Source organism: Callorhinchus milii, unplaced genomic scaffold, assembly GCF_018977255.1.
Source record: "Callorhinchus milii isolate IMCB2004 unplaced genomic scaffold, IMCB_Cmil_1.0 Scaffold9, whole genome shotgun sequence".
Lineage (NCBI taxonomy): Eukaryota > Metazoa > Chordata > Chondrichthyes > Chimaeriformes > Callorhinchidae > Callorhinchus > Callorhinchus milii.
The window spans coordinates 23,517,342-23,539,998 of record NW_024704750.1 but is presented as its reverse complement, the minus strand read 5'-3'; the positions used below and the strand labels follow the sequence as shown (position 1 = coordinate 23,539,998).

The 22,657-nt window shown below is 49.3% G+C and overlaps 1 protein-coding gene across 1 annotated transcript in view; it reads right to left on the bottom strand.

The window, feature by feature from the left end:
* The window catches only part of LOC103190561 (BRF1 RNA polymerase III transcription initiation factor subunit), a 97,757-nt gene that overhangs the window by 55,933 nt on the left and 19,167 nt on the right, over nucleotides 1-22,657 (bottom strand). Inside the window, exon 3 of the mRNA XM_042337872.1 lies at nucleotides 21,434-21,607. Coding sequence (XP_042193806.1) covers nucleotides 21,434-21,527 — 94 coding nt within the window. The 5' untranslated portion in view covers nucleotides 21,528-21,607. The remainder of the gene's footprint in view (nucleotides 1-21,433; nucleotides 21,608-22,657) is intronic.

Below are 22,657 nucleotides of genomic sequence, written 5' to 3'. Positions count from 1 at the left end.
GAGCAACAGCCTGCAAACTGTCTCCATGTTACACTTAGCGGTGAGAGAGAGGGAGAGGGAGAGAGAGACAGAACAGTATCAGTGATTCCCTCTTCAATGGGTGTGAGCCGAGCTGATTCCCACCGTCACATTGAAGAGGAAGAAACAAACAGTTCAGACACTTCAAACAGCTTCAGAATGTATAAAAGCAAAGAGGGGGAGGAGAGGATTATTGAGCGGGACTGGGAGCCCTCCCCCCACATGGCCTTCAGAAGCTGTGCCAGCCACATGGCTTTGATAGATGCCGAGGTGCTTTTCATGTTGCAGCACAAACACCAAAGCCCCGCATTTCCCAGGAAACCGGGTGGGGACGTCTTCATTCTACACTGGGCCACACGCTCCCTCCCATTGTCTGACACAACCTGCCCCCACCCCCCACACACACACCTGGGGGGCCCGCGCACACAGCCAAGCACTCGCACGCACAGTACAACACACACATCAACACACACGCAGTACAGTACACCAACACATTTATTATTGTAAACACTGGCCAACCAATGTCTTTTACAATCAGCACATTTGCTCTGTGCTATTGTGTTCAATTCCCCCCTAACCCCAATGCTGACCCCAGACCAGAATTTCTGTTTCCTCCACCAAGTGTGTGCGCGTTAGGGCTCAGTAACCAACCAGTCATCAGGACCTGAGGCAGTTCTAACCAACGCGCTCAATCCTACTCAAACCAACTCGCTCGCAGGATAAACAAACACGGGGCTGACAACCCATGTTGTGTACAACAAGACAGAACAAACGCTAAAGACGCCTTTGGTCAGACACGATGCCTCAAACATGCCACAGAACGCTCCACACTAAACTCTGAGCTCCTGGCAGTGCCTCCAGTGAGGGCACGCTAACCTGCGCAAAGCTGAGGAAGGCAGATATCTGTCACATAGCCGACGAGGAAACTGCTGGAAGGTGTTACCTGGAGTCCAAGTTCGTGAACACACACACACGTTCATACATCCAGTGCCTGGAATCCACCTAGATTGGAGGGGGAGGAGAGGATTTAATGTTAAGCAGTGGTTAAACTCCGCACCTCCAACTGGTGGAACCTTCGCTCAATGGGCAGGAAGATGGTGGCAATGCTCTCACACATTTCACGCTGAGCTGTGTTGCCCACCAGGAAGCTCGCAGAGAGTTCCTGATTACCATAGTTTTGCCCACAAAGCACAGTCACCATACCCTACATTGTCTCCTGTGAAGCACTTTGAGCCGTCTTGATGTCGAGATAAGGTGCTATATCACATTCAAGAATTATTATTATCATTATTACCATCCCCCCAGGGAGGCTCACACCCTCGCTTGTCAGATGTCACCTCGGGGGGGGGGGGGTAGCAGGGTCTCCTCAACTGGCTCCAAGGTAACATATTTGGCAATGGAATGTCTTGCCAACTTGACTTAATACTCTCCCGGAATTAGGTAAGCAGGATGCATGCCCCCAGGGAGAGAGTGCGCATTCTATCCCAATAAACATCTCTGGAATTTCTTTGCATAGATGGGATACATGGAATTCCCAGCTTGGTTTGGATTCTCTTAACCACGATGATGGGTTTCCACATGTGTCAGAGGACAGACATCAACAGAGTGACGGGTTGAGTGCCTGAACTTTGCTCACATAGAATACGATTTAAATTTACACAGCGCCCTTCACGTAAAATAGCATCTCAAAAACCTTTACAGTGGTGGAGACAACCACAACAATAAATGACATTTACACAGCGTCTTTCACGTCAGGAGGACGGCCCAAGGCGCTGGACAGTCAGGGATCTGCACCCGAACTGGTGGTTGGGATCAGGAGGGGTGGAGGGTAGGAGGGTGGCCGAAGGCAAGATTGACAAAGAGGGTCTTGAGATGAGTCTTGAAGGAGGTAAGGCAGAGTGCGAGGCAAAGGGACTGTGGGATGGAGTTCCAAAGGGTGGGGGCAGAGAGGCTGAAGGCTCGTCTGGGACGGGCAAGGCGGGGGACTCGAAGCAGGCCGGAGCCCGCTGAGCAGAGGGAGCGGACAGCTTGGTAGGCGGTTAGGAATTGACGGTGGTATGGAGGAGTGAGGCCATGGAGGGCTTTGAAGGTGAGGATCAGAAGACAGACATTGAGCATGGGGGAGGGCGCATTCCCATCTCTGCCTTCCTGGACAATGTGTGTGTTGGCTGTGACACCCCGCATTCAAATACCCTGTAGACACTCACAAGTAACTTACAAGGCTCAGTGCTCACACAGAGGAAGACAAGTGCTCTGCAGTCAGACCAACATCACATAGATGTGGCCACAGTAGGCTGGACTTCACCCAATCTGAAAACTCTTCAGCTTATATGAGTCAGGCAGTAATGGTACAGGCACTCCCAGGTACAGGCAGTAATGGTACAGGCACTCCCAGGTACAGGCAGTAATGGTACAAGCACTCCCAGGTACAGGTAATGATGGTACAGACACACCCAGGTACAGACAGTGATGGTACAGACACTCCCAGGTACAGGCAGTAATGGCTCCTACGTGGTTGAACCCATACATCCAAGGAAAGGCTGTCATACATCAATGCCACAGTACGTCCACTCCCACTAGTGCCTTTGCCTCTCAGCCACACAATAGAACATTTATACAGCTCCTTTCACACTGGACTTCTCAAAGTGCTTTACACAGTTGGCTGAACACCCAAGCTGGAGAGGGGAATGAGGGGGGGGGGGCGGGGAGATGAAAGAAATCTTGATCAGAGGTAAGTTTTAAGGTGGGCTTTGAAAGTAGGGAAGGAGGTGGCAAGTTGGAGGGACTCCGGGATAAGAGATGCAGAGAGTGGGGCAGAGAGAATGTAATAAAGGTGTGTAATGTGGTATCACCTCAACCTAACCCACAGCCACCGTTAGCACCTTACAGGAGCAGATCTGGATTTTCTAATTCCCGTTCCCAAAGGCTCTCCAGCCAGGAATAGCGTGTGGTGGAGGCAGTGGGCGCTGAGCCAAGCCGAGGGATTTACACATTCCTCAGAGGCAGCGGCAAACAGTGCAGTGTGTTCCCGTCACTGAAATCCTCCCCCAACGATTTAACCTTTCACGTTACCGGCCCGCAGCCTCCGAACAGCGGGAACAGCGCACATCCCAGCTCCCAGACTTCCACATCCCAGCTTCCCGAAGGCCCCGGAAATGAGAACACCAGCGATCAGCTGTGATCCCGAGAATCGGTCAGCGCCAACAACATGCATTTACACAGGGCCCTGGCAGTTCAGGGAAGTGTAGTTTCTCGGAGAGCCTGACAGTGGTGGACCACAACCCCAAGCCGGGAGGTGGTGACCGTAGACACGGTCGAAGAGGAAGATCTTCAGACACGATCTGAAAATGGGGAAGGAGAGAGCAAGGTGGAGGGATTGAGGGAGAGAGTTCCAGAGTTTAGGGGGCGTAGTGGCTGAAAGCGCGGCCACCAATGGTGGAATGGAGGGCGACAAAGGACTTGCAGGAGGCCGGAGCCAGCTGAGCGGAGGCGACAGGTAGTGACAACAACTACCTGCATTTAAATAGCTCGCTTCACACAGGGTAACATCTCAACTCTAGAGCTAAAGGGGACTGAGAGAGTAAACCTAGCACTTCGCATCCCTGAACTTGCCAAGGCAGCAGTAGATGGTTTAACAAACAGCTCAACGCTGCGATGGGAGGAAGGGAAAATCCACAACTCATTTCCCATCTACATCGAGTGCCTCAAATCCATTTAATCACATTAACCCTTGGCCCTATGAGCACTCAGTTCCTCACTGCATTTCGTTCAGACACACTCATTCTCTGCGGTGTTCTGGCTTTAAGCGGCTCGTGAGATTAGCTGGAAAGAGAAGCGGAATAAATCCCCGCATTGCTCCTACCCACCATGGGCTGTGAACACAGCACACATTGGGGAGAGGGTGGGGGGACATTGTCGGAGGTGACCAAGAGAGCAGGAATGGGATTAGAGCGCTCCAGTGGGGGAGCGAGCACCAGCACAGACACGATGGGAAGAAAGAGAAAGCAGGGAATGGGGTTAGAGTAGAGAGCTCCAGTGGGGGAGCGAGCCCCAGCACAGACACGATGGGGAGAGAGAGAGAGCAGGGAATGGGGGTAGAGTAGAGAGCTCCAGTGGGGGAGCGAGCCCCAGCACAGACACCATGGGGAGAGAGAGAGAGAGCAGGGAATGGGGTTAGAGTAGAGAGCTCCAGTGGGGGAGTGAGCACCTGCACAGACACGTCTCAGTAAATCCTGTGAGTTGCTTTGAGATAGACAAAAGGCACTGTATCAAATGTGAGGATTATTTATATAGTGCCCATTAAGCGGAGTCTCAGAGCACTGGCATCTAATTAATAATCCTTGCATTTGATATAGTACCTTATCACAGGGTCAGACTCCACCACTGTTAAGTGCTCCAGGGCTCTACCCAGTGTGAAGGGTGCTATATAAATACAACTACTTGTTGTCTTCCAGACGTTTCAAAGTGCTTCACAGAATAATAATAATCCTTGCATTTGATACAGCGCCTTATCACGTTCTTCAAGACGTCTCAAAGCACTTCATAGAATATATTGTAAAGCGAATTGACTGTATATTTTGTGGGTGAAACGCGGCAGCCAATTGCACACAGCAGTGTCCCAAAAACAGTCGTGGATTGAAGTGACCAATTTTTTTTTTTTTTTTGGAGGGATTAGCGATCTGCCAATTGAGTAACAACCGGGTTCCTACTAACTGCTAGGTAAACAGAGGCGTGTGGAGTAAGGAAACTTGTCAACGTTTTGACCTGCCAGTAATCAAGCCTAGGTCTCTCGCTTGCGAGGCGAATCCCCTAACCACAGAGCTACAGGATTGCATATCTAATAGTGAGAATCACAGAGAAAAACATCAAATTGCATTGACACAGTGCCTTTCATGTCTGGAGGACGTCCCAAGGCGCTGGAAAGTTGAGGGTTTTGGTAAATGAATATATAAATAATAATCTTTGCATCATGATACGACGACGAGTTTGCTGTATCGAGATGTATCAAGTGTTTCACAGGATTAACTGCAACAACAACTTGCATTCATATAGCGCCCCTCACTCAGGGTAGCGTCCCAGAGCGCTGCAGTAATGTGTAGTGACTGTGTATTTTGAAGGTGAATAAAGTGGAGTGGAGCTATATTGTGACGGGCTGGTGGTGGGAGTTATGTTATGACCGATTCCCTCGACCCTCATGTGAAGTGAAGTGACCATGTCTCCTGCCCGCACTGACTACACTGTTGGGAAGAGAGAGTTAGTCATTGGACCTGCCCAGCATGTGGCCACAGGCACTGGCATTCTCTGACTCACCATCATTACTGTGGGAAACGCAGCTGGAATTCGAGCTGTTCTCAGACTTGCTCCGCGTCACTGGCTGCATCGCAGAACCGTGGAAATCACAGCATGGGGGGGGGGGGCGGCCATTCAGCCCTCCATTCACCTGGAGTCCGTACTCCAAATCCAAAATGACTTCACCCTCTTCTAATTATAGTGACATAAAAATATAACCCTCACATTTAAGACAGCACTCAGTGCATCAAAACATCTCTAACCCTTCACAGACTGCACAGGGAACATGGCAGTGATTTTGTGCACAGCAAGGTCACACACATACAGCAGACACACACACACACACAGCAAACAGCAAACAGCATACACACAGCAAACAGCACACCTTCACACACAGCATACACAATGACTGAACGTGTGCACACACACACGCGCACAGCATACACACAGACACACAGAGGAGCACACACATACGCACAGAGCCACTGGAGGAATGTTGGCTACAGGGAGAAGCAAGCAAGATGAATGGGATATTGATTTTAACATTCGCACGAAAGAAGGCACCTCCAACAACGTAGTGCTCTCTCACCCCCTCCCCCATACAGTGCTGGAGCATCAGCCTGGACTGTGAGCTTAAAGTGCTGACGTGGGGGCTTGAACCCACAACCTTGTGCCCCAGAGGAGAGAAAGCGCTGCTGATGTGTAAAGGCCAGTAACGGGAGGTTTGGTTTTGCTCCTGATGGGGAGAGGCTCAGACAGTGAGAAAGGCAACGGGTAAAGTCTAGACACTGTGAACCAGTGTGAAATGGCTTCACTTGAGTGGTGGCGCTGATTTAAGCAACTGCTAAATCACAATGCATTTAAAACTTCATCATCCTGAGAGTAGAACATCCCTCCCTCCGTCCCAATGGGCTGTTAATGGGCACATTATAGCCACATACCCTGTCCTGCCCACACTGACTACCTGCTCACACAGCAGCCAATGGAGCACAGCCTCGTGTCGCTAATGAGGAGATGAGAGAGGTGCTAAACACAGTTGCCTGAATAAGAAAAAGCTCCTCACGTTTAACGCAGCTACTGGGGAGACGAAATGTTTCAAAGCCGGCTCGACTGACTGTTAGAGATGTCGGGATGGGGGGGTAGCAGAGAGGGTGGGCCAGTGGGACAGAGTGTAGCCTGTACCCAGTAGTGCTACCCCCCCACCCAGCACCGGGCAGTGCCACCCCTCCTGCCAGGCCAGGCACTCCTCTCCCCCAGTACTGGGCAGTGCCCACCCCCCCTCCCTAGCACTGAGGTAGTTTGAAGCTCACAGGCTGCCCCTCCACATGTAAATAATCCTTGCATTTGATATAGCGCTTTTCACGTTGGGCGGACGTCCCAAAGCGCTTCACAGAACACACTGTAAAGTGAATTGACTGTATATTTGTGGGCGAACGCGGCAGCCAATTGCGCACAGCAATGTCCCACAAACAGTCGTAGATTGAAAATGACCAATTTATTATTGTTTTTGGTTTTATGAGGGATTATTATTAGGCTCTGTGTGGAGTAAGGAAACTTGCCCGAGGTTTGGCCCTCTGCCTGGAATTGAACTCAGGTCTCTCGCTTGCAAAGCGAGTGCTCTAACCACTGAGCTACAGGACTCTGTAATGTAATGACAAAACTAACTGCTCTCAAGGTATAGCTGGATATTAAATGAGACAACGGTGATTGAACACCAGTAATCCTGTCCGCACTGTAATCCTCCTGCCTTCTACGTCCCCTGGTATAACATACAGACAGACAACAACAAGATTACATTTGTATAGCGCTCCACACCCCTCTGTTGACCTAGTAGTAAGCAGGAACCGGCTGTTGCGCAATTAACTGCCCACGTTTCACCCACAGAGCAAACAGTCAATTCACTTGACAGTATATTCTGTGAAGCGCTTTGATAACAACAAAACAACAACAATATTAGATTTGTACAGCGCCTCTCATGTCGGGAGGACGTACATTATATCAAATGCAAGGATTATTATGATTATTATTTCTGCTCAAATCCGAGACTGACGTCACAGTAGCTGCAGGCCAGCTGTTGACTGCCTGTGTGCCCCCCACACATGCCCCCCATCCAGGGTAAGGCACACTCTGGAAAAGCCTGGGGGGGCTACTGTTCCCAGGCGGCTGTGTCATTGCAATTAAGTCACTCAGCATTTCCAAACACAAAATGGCCTTTTATCATCAACAATCCATTAATGCCCTAAAACAACAATAATAATATTCCTTGTATTTGATACAACACCTTTGACGTCAGGAGGGCATCTCAGAGCTTCACAGGCTGTAGCATAAAGTGTAGTGGCTGTGTACTTTATAGGAGAAAACTGCCTATAACCGCACGTGTCTTATAGTTACAATCTTCTTCAGTGGCTCCAATATGTAAGTGATTCCGTTGCCACACGCACCAATATCCATCCTGCGGCCATTACCAGCACAGACACAGACACCAGGGCCACAAGTCATCACCAATACGGACACAAGTCATCACCATTACCAGTACAGACACACCACCAGGGCTACAAGTCATCACTGCCAGCCAGAGAGCAGACAGACCCAGCCAACGCTTACGAGACACCCAACCCAACGGGCTACTTGCACAAACAACAACAAGTTGCAACAAGTTGATCTAATCCTTTTACAAAGGCCGTTTGGGGATCTGACTCCTGTACAGGAACCCCGTGTTCACCTGCCACCGCGCCATTCCACCTCCCGTTCAAAATTAGCAGACTCCCCTGGTCAGTGACACCTCCCCAGAAGAGAAACCACTGGAGCGATTGCAGAACAGGGCAGATAGATGTATGTGTGGATGGATACAGGGGAAATAGAAATATTGAAGGTTAACAATAATTACTATTATTTGTTACAGTGACTAACATTGAACTGTCTCAAAGAGCTTCACAGATAATTGCTGTCAAGTGTAGTGACTGTGTTTTTGTAACCAAACGGGGCACAATGGACACCGAGAGAAACGCCATTCATCCATTGAGAAGGGGGCGGGGAGGGGGCTCGGATTGTTTACTGCCATGTTTGCCGACAAATTCACAGTCACTACACTTGACAGCAATTCCCTGTGAAGCGCTGAGAGACGGTGATGGTCTGGAGCAGCAGCTGTGTGACCAATCGCCCAGCGAGAGCCAGCACCTGCAGGAGGCGAGGAGAAAATTAAATTTGGAGAGAGAAAAAAAAATTTGCGTGTACGCACAATAAAGTGCAGATAGAGTAACGGGTGCAGCTGCCACTTCACAATATATGACCCACCCTAGCATTACTGCAGCTTGTAATTGCTAACCACATCTCACGCTTATTAACCTGTCACTGCGATCTGAGAGCAGCTTTTCCTACAGCAGATCAAAAATTTGAATTGATCTCAAAACCGACTAATTCCCCAGCCCACAGGATCACCATACACCGCAGAGAGGAGCCAGCCAAGGGGGAGGGATGGTTGGCGGGGGGTTGGGGGGGGAGGTGAGATGAGGTGCGATGAGATAAATTAGTCATTCAACAACATTACATTTACACGGCGCCTTTCATGTAGGGAGGACATCTCAAGGCACTGGACAGTCAGAGATCCGCACCCGACCTGGGTGTTGAGATCAGGAGCGGGGGAGGGTAGGGGTAGGAGGGTGACCGAATGCACGGTCGAATAGGTCTTCAGATGGGAGGAGGCAAGGGAGGGGGTAAGGTGGAGGGACTGTAGGATGGAGATTAAGAGGGCGGAGTGTGATAAGGACCTTGCTGGGTGTGCAATGACTGCTGGGTTGACAACAAATCCAGTCCCTGCTCTCACCGGCAATTCCTGTCGGGCTCCGAGATGTTTTGAAGTTGCATCAAACTCAAGGGCTGCGTGTTTTTGTGAATTATTTCCCGGAAGCAGCGAGGTCCTGAAGCACACAGATGGAATTCAGCCAGGGAACAAATAAATCTCAGTTCATTCCCTCACCACTGTGAAATCCTTAAAGCCCCTTTAACCCACCCTCCATCCGACTTATGTTACACAACAAAATTCCAGCCAAACGAGCAACCAGGATTGTTAACCAAAGTCCAACCTTGGGAAGGGAATGTGGCTGAGAGAGAGAGAGTCACTGCTTTGATGGGAATCAACCAGCTGTTTCACAGCTGCTTAACCTCCATCATCACTCAACCCTTCAAACCCCTGGACGCAGAGAGAGAGAGAGAGAGTGAGAGAGGGTAAATTCCGAATAAATCTGGGGAAACACTACTTCAATGAGGAAGCAGTAAACTTATGGAACAGGGTTCCTAGGGAGAAGCCGGAAGCAGAAAGTGTCGTTTGTTTCAAGAATAAATGAAGTAGATATCTGCTAGAAAATATTATCTCGAGGATACAGTATACAGTTTGGGACACCACATGTCAAGCGACTGCCGGAATGGTGGAAAGTAAACTGGATGGATTTCTTTTGCTAGCAAATTCTTATGTTCTTATGAGAGAGAGAGAAAGAGAGAGGGGATGTATGGGCTTGAGAGCCGAGCAAAACTCCAGGGAAACTTTCTGCTCAGCAGGAACCATGCAAGGGGCACACACTGACAACAACAACTTCCGTTTATATAGTGCCCTTCACATGGAGTAGCCTCCTGGAGCGCTGACAAGCCCCAGTTTGAAGTCCAAGATGGCGCAAAACCTGCAATCAACATCACTGCACGAGCAGGTCTTTCTTCCCAGCAGGGCCCGGGCTGAACTCCAGCTGATCCACGTTCAACATCCCAAAGAGGGACATCAATATAGACGAGAGGATGTGCTCTGCAGGGAGTCAATCCTCCACATTAACTGGCTGAAGAGCAGAGAAATGGAATCATAATAATGCAACTACTTGATATAGCATTTACAATACACAACTCAAAGATCCTCAAGCGCGCTTCACAGGACTTTACTGTGAAGTGTAGTGACTGTGTTTTTTAAATCAGCGAGCGGATAGTAACCTCCCACAGACAGCCATGGATTTAAAATCCCTTTACTATCCCAATAGCATATTCCCAGGCACTGAGATTAACTCTCTTCTTGAACAGAGAGAGAGACCTTTTCGGATCTCCACCTGGACAGGTACAGACAGTACCGAACCTCAACGAGAACTTACATTTACACAGCGCCCCTCACTCTGGAGAGCACCTCAGACAGCAGAGCTTGACGCTGAGCTGGCGGCAGAAAGGGGAGGTGACCAGAGGCACAGTCTCATCCAAAGGACAGCATCTCCATCAATACAGCGCTCCCCCCAGCACTGCACTCCCCCTCAGCCTAATACTGTGCGACTCGGACACACTGCTAAGCCTGTCGTCATCTCGCTTTATAAAATGTAACCTGGCGTGATAAACATCGGAACACTTTCCCTTTAAAGAAATAACTGCGGGCATTGTCAGAACAAGAGCAAAACAAGCTCAGCATAAAGCAAACAAGTAGAGATTGTTTCATAAAAAACAATGCAGACTGAAACCCGCTCAGTGCTGAAGGCACCAACACCCACTGAGAGGCTTGTGTAACACTGTCTACAGGCAACGGATTCCTCCCTGCGTTCCTGCTGCATCTCTCCTGGTGACAGAAGGCTATTGTCCAGGGTAAGGACTCGGGACTGACCATGGCTGGCTGGACAACGGCAAACTCACACAGAGCAGCAATGCCTGGCGGTACTTTACACAGAGATAAGAAAAGGGGAAGTGAGTTCTGCACTGTTGGGAGATGCCATCTCGTAGAGATTAAACATTCTGCAAAACTGATGATAATAATAATCTTTGCATTTGATACAGCGCCTGATCACGTCTTCGAGATGTCTCAAAGCGCTTCACAGGATATGCTGTAAAGTGAAATGACAGTATTTTGTGGGTGAAACGTGGCAGCCAAATGTGCACAACAGCGTCCCCACAAACAGCCGTCTGATAAGTGACCAATTTATTATTTGACTTTCAATCGACTAACAACCGGGTTCCTACTTACCTCTAGATAAACTGAGTTCCATGGAATAAGGAAACTTGCCCAATGTTCCATCTTGCCGGGAATCGAACCCGGGTCCTCTCACTTGCAAGGCAAGTGCTCTAAGCACTGAGCTACAGAGATTAACAATATAGCACTTTATCATGTTGTTGGGACGTCTCAAAGTGCTTCACAGGACATACTTGTTTTTTGTGGGTGAAATACAGTCAATCCACTTTACAGTATACCCTGTGTAGCACTTTGAGATGTCTCAATGACGTGACGTAAGGCTGTACACAGGGAGTTTGCATAGGATGACATTCTGCCAGATAAAGTGCTGAGTTCACGGCTGTTTGCAGGACCTCGCTCAGTGTAAATTGGCCGCCGCCTTTGCCTACAAACAATCACTACACGTGAGAGCAATTCCCCACGAGCAGTTTTGATAGTGTAGGATTATTAAGTGTTGCAGTTTTGTACTATTACAGTGTGACCGAGCCCCAGGCTTCCACCAGGACAGGACAACTTTAAGAGAAGCAATGGGGCGAGATTTGAAAGCTTAATCTCCAATGAAAGTGCATAACACCGAAGCCCATTGTTGCTTTCTGGCCAAGAGGCCTGGGCGGAGAGTTTCACACAGAAAAAGGGGGAAACAACAGTAGTTTGTTTCATTGCCAAAGCAAGAGGACAAACTGGAGTCAGCAGAGGAACCAGCAATGCTGTACAGGGTGGGTAGTGGCTCCAGTCCAGAGAGAATTCATTCCCATTACCTCCTGCTCCCTCACAATGGGAGAGCACTCTCTGTAGCTCTCTCACAGACACACCCAGGTGCACTCGTACACACTCACACAACAACTTGACATTTACACAGCCCCTTTCACATCAAGAGACATCTAAAAGTGCTTCTTCAAAGCGACTAGGACTGGGGGGTTGGAGGGTGGAGCGAGGAATCAAAAGCAGTAGAAAAGAAAGAAGGGCTTTAAGCTTTAAGGGTTGGTTGGGGGACATGAAGCAGGCAGAGTTCCAAGAGAGACATTATTATCATAAATGATTACGACCCTTTTATTTGGTATCACCCAAATAATGTCACCACTCAAAGCGCTTCACAGCGCTTACTGTCAACTCCAGTGTATTTGTGGACAAATGAGGCAGCGACATACAATCCTACAAACAGCTGTTTTACCTGGGGGATTGTCAGTCAGGACACCGAGAGAGAGAAACTCCCTTCTCTTTTCCATAGCATCACAAAATATTTAATGTCCACCTAAACAGACACAGTAGAGACCTCAGATTAACATCTCATTCAAAGGATGGCACTGCTGACAATGCAGGGCTCCCCCAAGCATTGCACAGCACTGAAGCGTCAGCCTGTGAGCTCCAAGTGCCTAAAATTGAGTTTTTTGGGTCCAGGTGAAGATTTGACTGTGAAAACACAAGCCTCGGCCCTGCCCAGACGAGAGCAACGAGGGTGATCCAGTGTTAGTGAGGAGCTCTGGCTAACTTGATAAACTGAGGCTCTTCAGCCGTGAAGACAAGATATTTCAGAATATAATGATAATAATCCTTGATACGGCGCCTTAACGTCACAAAGCACTTCACAGAATATACCTTAAAGTGAATTGACTGTATATTTTGTGGGCAAAACACAGCAGCCAATTGTGCGCAGCAGCGTCCCACAAACAGTCGTGGATTGAGTGACCAAATTGTTATTATTATTATCATCCCCAGAAAAATGATCCACCAATCAACTAACTGCCGGATTCCTACTTACTGCTGGGTAAACAGTGGCCTGTGGAGTAAGGAAACTTGCCCAATGTTTCGCCCCCTGCCCGGGAATCGGACCCAGGTCCTCTCACTTGTGAGGTGAGTGCTCTAACCACTGAGCTACAGGACTCCACAGGATTTATAGCAATCGATTATTCCGATTGTAGGCAACTTACAATGCAGACCATGGTCCTCATGTACCCCCCACCCCCCCGACCTGACCCCAGGAGCTCAGTCTGAGCAATGTTTGACACTCTAGGGACATCTAGTGGCAGAGGGAGTTATCACAACACAGCAATTCTAAACAAGGGTGTAAACTCCACATGGACTCATTAAACAACAAACTAACAGCCAGCAGGCAAGGCACCAAGGTTAAAGCGTTGACAAGTGCGGGCAGGCAGGAAAGTGTAATTGGCAGCGATTAATCTGTTTTTCACTCACACCTGGGGGAGTGATCGTCTTTGGTTCTGACAAAGACTAGCAAAGGTTACAGTGACAAAGAACCTTCATTGGACAGCACCTTCTCATTCTGAGGTGTCCTGAATGGTACCCAGAGATCCCGAGATACACTCACACACACCCCCCTGGACAGTGAATGTGTGACGAATGTGAGGCTCCGGAGTCACAGCCTTGCCAGCCCTCACCACCATGTTCCTCGCACACACTGTAACACTGCCCTGAGAGATACTGCCCTGAGACCCTACCAACTACACAACAACAAATTACATTTATATAGCGCCTTTTACGTCAGGAGGATGTCCCAAGGCGCTGGACAGTCAGTGTTTCGGACTCAAGCTGGGGGTCTGGATTGAGGAGGGTGGAGGGCAGGGGGCGCAGGGGTGGGAGGGTGACCGAAGGTGCAGTTGAAAAGGAAGGTCTTGAAACAGGTCTTGAAGGAGGAAAGGAAGGGGGTGAGTTGGAGAGACTGCGGGATGGAGTTCCAGAGGGTGGGGGCAGAGTGGCTGAAGGCCCAACCCCCAATGTTGAGGCGGGTGAGGCCGGAGCCCGCTGAACGGAAGGAGAGGGCAGGTTGGTAGGGGGTTAGGAGGTCGTGAGGCCATGGAAGACTTGGAAGGTGAGGACCAGGATCTTGAACTGTATCCTCTGTGTGATGGGAAGCCAGTGGAGTCGGGTGAGGATGGGGGTGATAGGGTCACGGAGCCCGGGGTGGGAGAGAACACGGGCTGCAGAGGTCTGGATGATCTGCAGCCTGTGGAGGGAGGAGATGGGGAGGCCGACAAGCAGGGAGTTTGCATAGTCGAGCCTGGATGTTATGAATGCGTGTACGAGGGCTTCGGTGAGTATGATAAGCTTCATAAGCTCCTTTCCAAGCCGTTGAAACATCTCAAAGCGCTTCACAGAATATACTGTAAGTAAATTGACTGTATTTTGTGGGCGAAATGCAGCTGCCAATTGTGCACAGCAGTGTCCCACAAACAGTCGTGGATTGAGTGATTAAATTACTATAATTATTGGGGGGAGGCACCCCTGGAAAGCTATCCACCAATCGACTAACAACCGGGTTCCTACTTACTGCTAGGTAAACAGAGGCATGTGGAGTAAGGAAACTTGCCTAAGGTTTGGCCCCGACTGGGAATCGAACTCAATTGGCCGAATGGACTCCTTCTGCACCATACATTTCTATGATTAAACATATCATAGAAAAAAATCTTTCTAAATTAGCCAATCACTTCACGACTGTAGGCAAATCTTAACTTTAATAAAAAATGAAAAGATAAATAACTTGGTCACTCAATCCATGACTGTTTGTGGGACACTTCTGTGAGCAATTGGCTGCTACGTCTTACTCACAAAATATACGGTCAATTCACTTTACAGTATATTCTGTGAAGCGCTTTGAGACGTCTAGAACACATGATAAGGCGCTATATCAAATACAAAGATTATTATTCACTGGGCCAGGCTTGCCGACAGTCACTACACTTGACATCGATTCCCAGTGAAGAGCTTTGAGTGGCTATGGATCTATTTTTTGGTGATTATAGGAAGAGTCAGGGGGCTTTGTGGCTGCTAGCCCCCCCCCCACCCCCCACCAAGGCTGTAAGGGGGCAAAAACACTCAGCTGTCAGCTGTAATGCTCACAGTGAATACTACAGGCAGCGAGACACAGACTGGGGGGACTGAGGCGATGGGAGTCAAAGCCAGAGAGTGGCTCACATCTTCATGCTGCACTGATCTGTAAATCACTAAATTACTGGCCGAGTGTCTGAAGCTTTGAAGTCTTGAGTGAGTGGTTGATGCGAGCCGAGCCTGTCATTAGGGTTAGGTTAAACAAAAGTAGTTAAAATACTGCAAATGTTCGGAATCTGAAATAAAAACAGAAGTCGCTGGGAACACCAGCAGGTCAGGTAGCATCTATGAAGGGAGGAAAATGAGTTAAAAGTTTCAAGTCAATGACCTTTCATCCGTCTGTGTCACAAGGTCATCAACCTGAAACATTAACTCACTTTCTTCTCTCCATAGATGCTGCCTGACCTGTGAAGGTTGGGTTTCTAGTAGCCTCATCATTACCAGCCCAATGGCTTCCCAACGTTCCAGCAGTTACCCCCGAACCCCAACCAGACCAGAGATAGCCAAACTCCTGACTTGTGATAAACACACGCTGGGAGCCAAGGTTTCTACAGAGAAACCAGCTTCCAAAAAAGACTCAATTTGAGAATTTTGTTATAAAGTGCAGTGACTGTAGTTTGCGGGCAAACTTGGCAGCCAATTTGCATGCCAAAAACAGCTGTGAATGACTAATGTTATCTAAAGGATTGTTGGCCAGGACCCCAGGTGGAGGCAATGAGAAACTACCTTTTTTTTTAAGTAGAGGCACAACATCTTTAATGACTGAGACGCCATCAGACGTGAAGGCCACAATATAAATGCAAGTTGTCGTTGTTGTTGCCCATCTGAACAGGCACAGACGGGACCTCAGTTAATGTCTCACCCCAAGAACGGCACCTCCGATAACGCTTGCCCCCAGTCAGCCTAGCTCAGGCTCAACAACACATGATGTTTACACAGCCCCTTTCAGGTTGGGAGGACGTCCCAAGGAGCTGGACCATCAGGAATTTGCACCTGAGCTGGGGGTTGGGATCAGGGGTCAGGGGGGGTGGTGGGCGGGGAGGTTGGGGTAGGAGGGCGACCGAAGACATGGCCAAAGAGGAAGATCTTGGGATGTGCCTTAAAGGAGGCAAAGGAAATTTATCGCACAGCTTTCTGATCCAGAGAGTGGAGGAGGAAAAGGGCAATGGGAAAGCCGGAAACCTGGGCAGTGCTGAGCCAGTTAATACTGAACACAAATACAAAGTTTCCTAAAATAAATCCTTTCCACATTCCTGTACAAGTGATGAAGGTCACCCGGAGAACAAAGGCAGGGAAAGCTCAGCACTCCACTGCCGAGCGGTGCTGCTGAGAACTCAGCATCAGGCCCCACCCCAGGGACCCTTCCCACCGCCCACACCCCACACCCCCCACGTACACACACCCCTCCCCCCTCACACACACACACACAAGCACATAGTGTTCCAATCTCTCACACAAAGACACCAGGTCAACAGAGCGTTCCAGTTAAGCCTCCAACAATATATCATCACAAAGTTTCAGAATGCAAGCAGGAAGTTAGTCTCACATAATGCAGGCGGGGGTCATACGGAGAGAGGAGGGAGGGAGAGAAAGAGAGTGTACTGGCGTGTACTGGCAGAGCAACACTGACTGCCCTAAGCCTAAGGTTAGATTCTGCATCAGGTATTATTAATAATAATAATAATCCTCCTTGCATTTGATATGGCACCTGATGTTTCACCCACAAAATATACAGTCAATTACTCTTTACAGTATATCCTGTGAAGCGCTTTGAACGCCTCGAAGACTCGATAAGGCGCTGGATTAAATGCAACGATTATTATTATCATCATGCCTTGAGACATCTCAAAGCACTTCACAGAATATACAGTAAAGTGGACTGACTTGTGTATTTTGTGGGCGAAATGCACAGAGGAGTCCCACAAACAGTCGTGGATTGAGTGACCAATTTTTTTTAAACATAGGGATTATTATCCCCAGAAAGCGATCTGCAATCGACTAACAATCAGGTTCCTATTTACTGCTGGGTAAACAGAGGATTGTGGAGTAAGGAAACTTGCCTAAGGTTTTGCCCTGCCCAGAAATCAAACCCGAGTCCTCTCGCTTGTGCGGCCAGCGTGCTAACCACTCCACTTCCTAGTATTAAGGTGACTAGGAAACAAGACAAAGCCCCCGGGCTATGCGTACATATGGAACACTCTCCTTGAACTCCCCTTCCCTATCGCTCCCTTGGGAAACACACACACACACGCACACACCTCCCCCACACACAAAAACAATGTTTTGCACTGATTTTCCAGCTTTTCTGAAATTGGTTTTGCCAGCATTACAATGAATCCCGGGGAATGAGATTCTGTGGGTTGGTGTGTGTGTGTGTGCGTGGGGGGGGGGGGGGGTGGGCTGCGGTATTACAATGCAGCTGATGGTTCCCCAGCAGCACAATGAGGACAGGAAGCTGCATTTCTCGGCTATTGAGTGTGAAATAAAGAGAGAGACATGTGCGTAAATTACAGACAATCAGAGCGCAGCACACAGCAAGGCTGGCTCCTGCTGAGAGCAGGAAATCCACAGGTTTTAGTTTATCTGCTGAAATGTGGTCGTCACTGAATCACTCTCTCGCCTTCCCCACGACTGGGATCAACCACGGCAGCTCAGCTCTTGACGAGCGAGCTCAAGTCGGAAACAAGTTTGCAGCCAACTATTACCCACCTCCTCCCTCCCTCCATTTTTCCCTCTGTCAGTTTCCTGTGGGGAGTATAAACGGGCCGAGCCACATTCAGTTAGTTGTAGAGCCCTGGTCAGACCCCACCTGGAGAACTACGTTCAGTTTTGGGCAACACACTTCAGGAAGGATATTTTGGCCCTGGAAGAAGGTATAGCACAGATTCGCCAGAAGAAAATCAAGGCTTAAATGGTTAAATTATGCATAAACTTGGTCTCTATTCCCCTGAGCTTAGAAGGTTTCAGAGCCCTCCTTGGCCTTGCTCCTCCCTACCTCTGTGAATTGCCAACATCATATCGACCTGTCAACTCCCACTCAGAAGGCTCGTTCCCAATGGGCCTGCCTCACCATCGGCCTCTCTGCCCCCACCCTTTGGAACTCCATCCCACAGTCCCTTCACCTTGCTCCCTCCCTTGCTCCTTCAAGACGCGCCTTCAGTCACTCTCCTTCCTTCTACGCTCCCCACCCTCCACCCCTCCTAATCCCAACCCCCAGCTCGGATCCAAAGCCCTGGCTGTCCAGCGCCTTGGGATGCCCTCCTGACGTGAAAGACTCTATACGCTGCTGTAGTTCAAGGGTGAAATGATAAAGGGATTCTATTTCCTCTGGTGGGGAATCCAGAACAAGGGGCATCACCTTAAGATTAGAGCCCAGCCATTTAGGAATGAAAGCAGGGGCAGATTTTCACCCAAACGGCAGTGGAAATCAGGAACTCTCTCCCTCGCCCAAAAGTCTTTAAATTATAACTGGATCCATTCACATTTAGGTTGATAGATATTTGTTAGGTCAGGGTATCAAGGGATACTGGGCAAGGGAGTGTAATTGGAGTTGAGGTACAGATCAGCCATGATCTTATAGAATGACGGAACAGGCTCGAGGGGCCGAATGGCCTCTTCTTGTTCCTATGTTCCTGTTGCCCACAATAACATCTGGGTAAACATCTCACCCAGTCCATTCTGTGCCCAACCAGGACTAATTACAGCCACAGAGTGCAACAAAGCTTAACATCAAACATTCTCAGTCAGACGTGAGAGACGAGAGACGCTGTATAAATGTAAACTGTATTGTAATGTAAACTATTTAGCTTCTGGCTGAGGAGGGTACCGATGTAGTGAGGTAGCATTCCTCTCCCTCCCCCCCTCCCAACCCCATTCAGTGGCTGGTGTAATTTACTGCTCCTGCACAGCACCATCCCACACTTCCCCCCCGCCCCCACCATCCCGGGGACAGAGGTAACTCAACATCTTGGGGAGACGGCATGAACTGGAAGCCGCTGCAAAGATCAAGTGATCTCACAAGCTCCCAACCCTCCGAGCAACCTCCCATCGACTAAACTGCGCTCCTAATGAGCAAGTGAGAAAACCCTCAGAAAGCAGAGGCACAGACATCAATCGCACCCCAGGGGGGGATCCTGCAAATTACAAAGCAGAGTCACCTCCCACTCACTCTCCACCGCCCCCAGCCCACCCACATGAAAGGGCTCTATATCAAATACAAGGACTATTATCATAATTATTATTATATAGTGCCTTATCACGTCATTGAGTCATCTCAAAGCAAGAACAACATAGTGGCCTTCATGCTGGACGACGGCTTCACGGGATCCTGTTAAGTGAAGTGACTGTATATTGTGGGCGAAACCCGGCAACCAATTGTGTGCAGCAGTGTCCCACAAACAGCTACGGAGTGATTGACCAAATCGTTTATTTATTTATTTTTGAAGCCATTGTTACCCCAGAAAAGTGATTCCGCCAATCGATTTAACAACTAGGTTCCTACTTACTGCTGGGTGAACAGAGGCGTGTGGAGTAAGAAAACTTGCCTAAGGTTTCGCCCCCTGCCCGGGAATCGAACCCGGGCCCTCTCGCTTGCGAGGCGAATGCTCTAACCACTGAGCTACAGTACACAACCTGCAGAGCCGCAGACGAGGGAGCGAGAGGACCTGAGGAAAGCACTAACAGTTCCCTTCAAATTCACAGGCATTCGGACACACAGACAAACTGATGCTGAATCAGTCCACCTGCACGGACACCTGCTGGGGGGCAGAAGCCAGATGTCTCTCCTCTCCGACAGGGAGACAGATCTGTGCACAATCACCCCGGGCTCACGTGACGGACAAATTAAAAATGCAGCATCTAATTAAACAGTTCAAAAGACAATTTGTGCTTCCTTATGGCAAGACGCTTTATTTAACTGAAAACAGCAGGTGCAGCTCTGAGAGACTGCGCGCGTGTGTGTGGGGGGGAGGGGGAGGGGTTTAAACCTCAAACAAAGTGTAAGATTAGCTCATTCCCATTGAACCCACTTCAACACAGCTTTGAGATCTGTCCACCGTTCAAAGCCTTGAAGAGCCCGGCCCAATTATTCCTCCCCCGACTCTTTTCCTCACCCACCACGCAATGATGAAAACATCCTCAATGCAGATCAGAATAAGGGACAGAAATAGAGCACCTTATCAACTTCCAAACACTGTGCAGTGCATCCCCAGCAATTACTGTCAAGCGCACTGGCTGTTTGCGACAGTTTTGCTCACAGCAAAGTCCCCCACACACGCGAACACAGCCACAAGGCAAATGCTAAATTAATCTGGAGGAGGACATTGTCAGAAACTGCTTTGTAATTTTTCCCAATAGCGTTATGGGATTTTCAACGCCAACACAGGCAGATAGATACCTGGCACCTCTGCCCCCACCCCCTCCACCCCCGGCACTGACCTGGAGTGCCTCGACTGGGAGCTCAAATAATAATCCTTGTATTTGATACAACGCCTTATTACATCGTTGAGATAACAACTTGCATTTATATAGTGCCCCTCATGCAGGGTGGCGTCCCAAATCATTTAAAGCTTTTAGAGACGTCTCAAAACGCTTCACAGAATATATTCTCAAGCGGATTGACTGGGTATTTTGTGGGCATAACACGGCAGCCAATTACGCACAGCAGTGTCCCACAAACAGTTGTGCACTGAACGACCAAATGGATTATTGCCACCGGAAAGAGATCTGCCAATCAACTAACAAACGAATTCCTACTTACTGCTCGGTAAACAGAGGCTTGTGGAGCAAGGAAACTTGCCTAAGGTTTCACCCTGCCCGGGAATCGAACCCAGGTCCTCTCCCCCCATCGTGTCTGTGCTGGGGCTCGCTCCCCCATTGGAGCTCTCTACTCTAATCCCATTCCCTGCTCTCTTCTCATCGTGTCTGTGCTGGGTCGCTCCCCCATTGGAGCTCTCTACTCTAACCCATTCCCTGCTCTCTTCTATGGTGTCTGTGCTGGGGCTCGCTCCCCCACTGGAGCTCTCTACTCTAATCCCATTCCCTGCTCTCTTCTCATCGTGTCTGTGCTGGGGCTCGCTCCCCCACTGGAGCTCTCTACTCTAACCCATTCCCTCTCTCTCTCTCCCCATGGTGTCTGTGCTGGGGCTCGCTCCCCACTGGAGCTCTCTACTCTAACCCCATTCCCTGCTCTCTCTCTCCCCATGGTGTCTGTGCTGGGGCTCGCTCCCCCACTGGAGCTCTCTACTCTAACCCCATTCCCTGCTCTCTCTCTCTCTCCCCCCATCGTGTCTGTGCTGTTGCTGTGTGACAGTGAAAGGATACGAGGCGTCCCCTCCGTCCTGCAGACCAGGTAGAGACAGGCTGCGATCACATGGCTCATCTTGCGCCCGCGGGTCAGGTGCTTGCTGACGGCCATTTTGAAGAAGTTGAAGGCGGTGTCCAGGCAATGCTGGTTGAGCTGTAGCTGATTGCCGAGGTGATGGATCTGCCGCCGACCTGTAGGTATTCCACAAACATCTCAGCCACAAGGTAACAACAAGCACCCATTACCCACCTGTGCCTCATCCTTCACTGTGCTCAGGTACACAGGTTACACTGTGTATATGAGTGGTTATATACAGTGGTATACAATAATCATCCTTGCATTTGATACAGTGCCTTATCACGTCTTCGAGGCGTCTCAAAGCGCTTCACAGAATACACTGTAAAGTGAATTGACTGTATGTTTTGTGGGTGAAACGCGGCAGTCAGTTGCGCACAGCAGCGTCCCCACAAACAGCCGTGGATTGTGTAACCACAATATTATTTCTTTTTTTAAGGGATTAGTATACCCATAAAGCGATCCGCCAATTGACTAGGTAAACAGGCGTGTGGGGTAAGGAAACTTGTCTAGGGTTTGGCCCTGCCTGGGAATCGGACCCGGGTCCTCTCGTTTGTGAGGCGAATGCTCTAACCACTCATTTAGAGGACTCATTGAGTGGTTAAGTTACAGTGGATTTATTGTGAGATATAACCTCTCTCCCCATTATTATTATAATCTCTCATATACCATATACAATAGGGGGGGTGTGGTGGGGGGATGAGTGGTGGTAGCATCCCCACTAATCCAGACTGAGTAGGGGTCCGTTTATTTCGGGTGGGGGGGAGTGTCTATCCCCGGCTGTACAATGGGAGCTCAGGGATTACGTCATGCCCTCATTGAGAGAGCGACAGCCATGTCTAATTCACAAGAAGACGCCTTTATTAAGCCGTTAAGTGTTGCAAAAAGAGAAGTGTCATTAGCAGCCTGGCCACGCACCAACCCTGACACTACCCACACACACACACACACACCCACAGACCCCCACACACACACCCACATCCATACACACACACAGACACACACAGCCGGCTCACTACATATCCACCAGCCATGCACACCACACCAAACTCACGCACCAGCCTGCACACTACACACATCAGCCTGGCAACTTTCCTTACTCCAATCTGTTTACCTAGCAGTAAGCAGGAACCCAATTGTTAGTCTATTGGCGGATCACTTTTCCG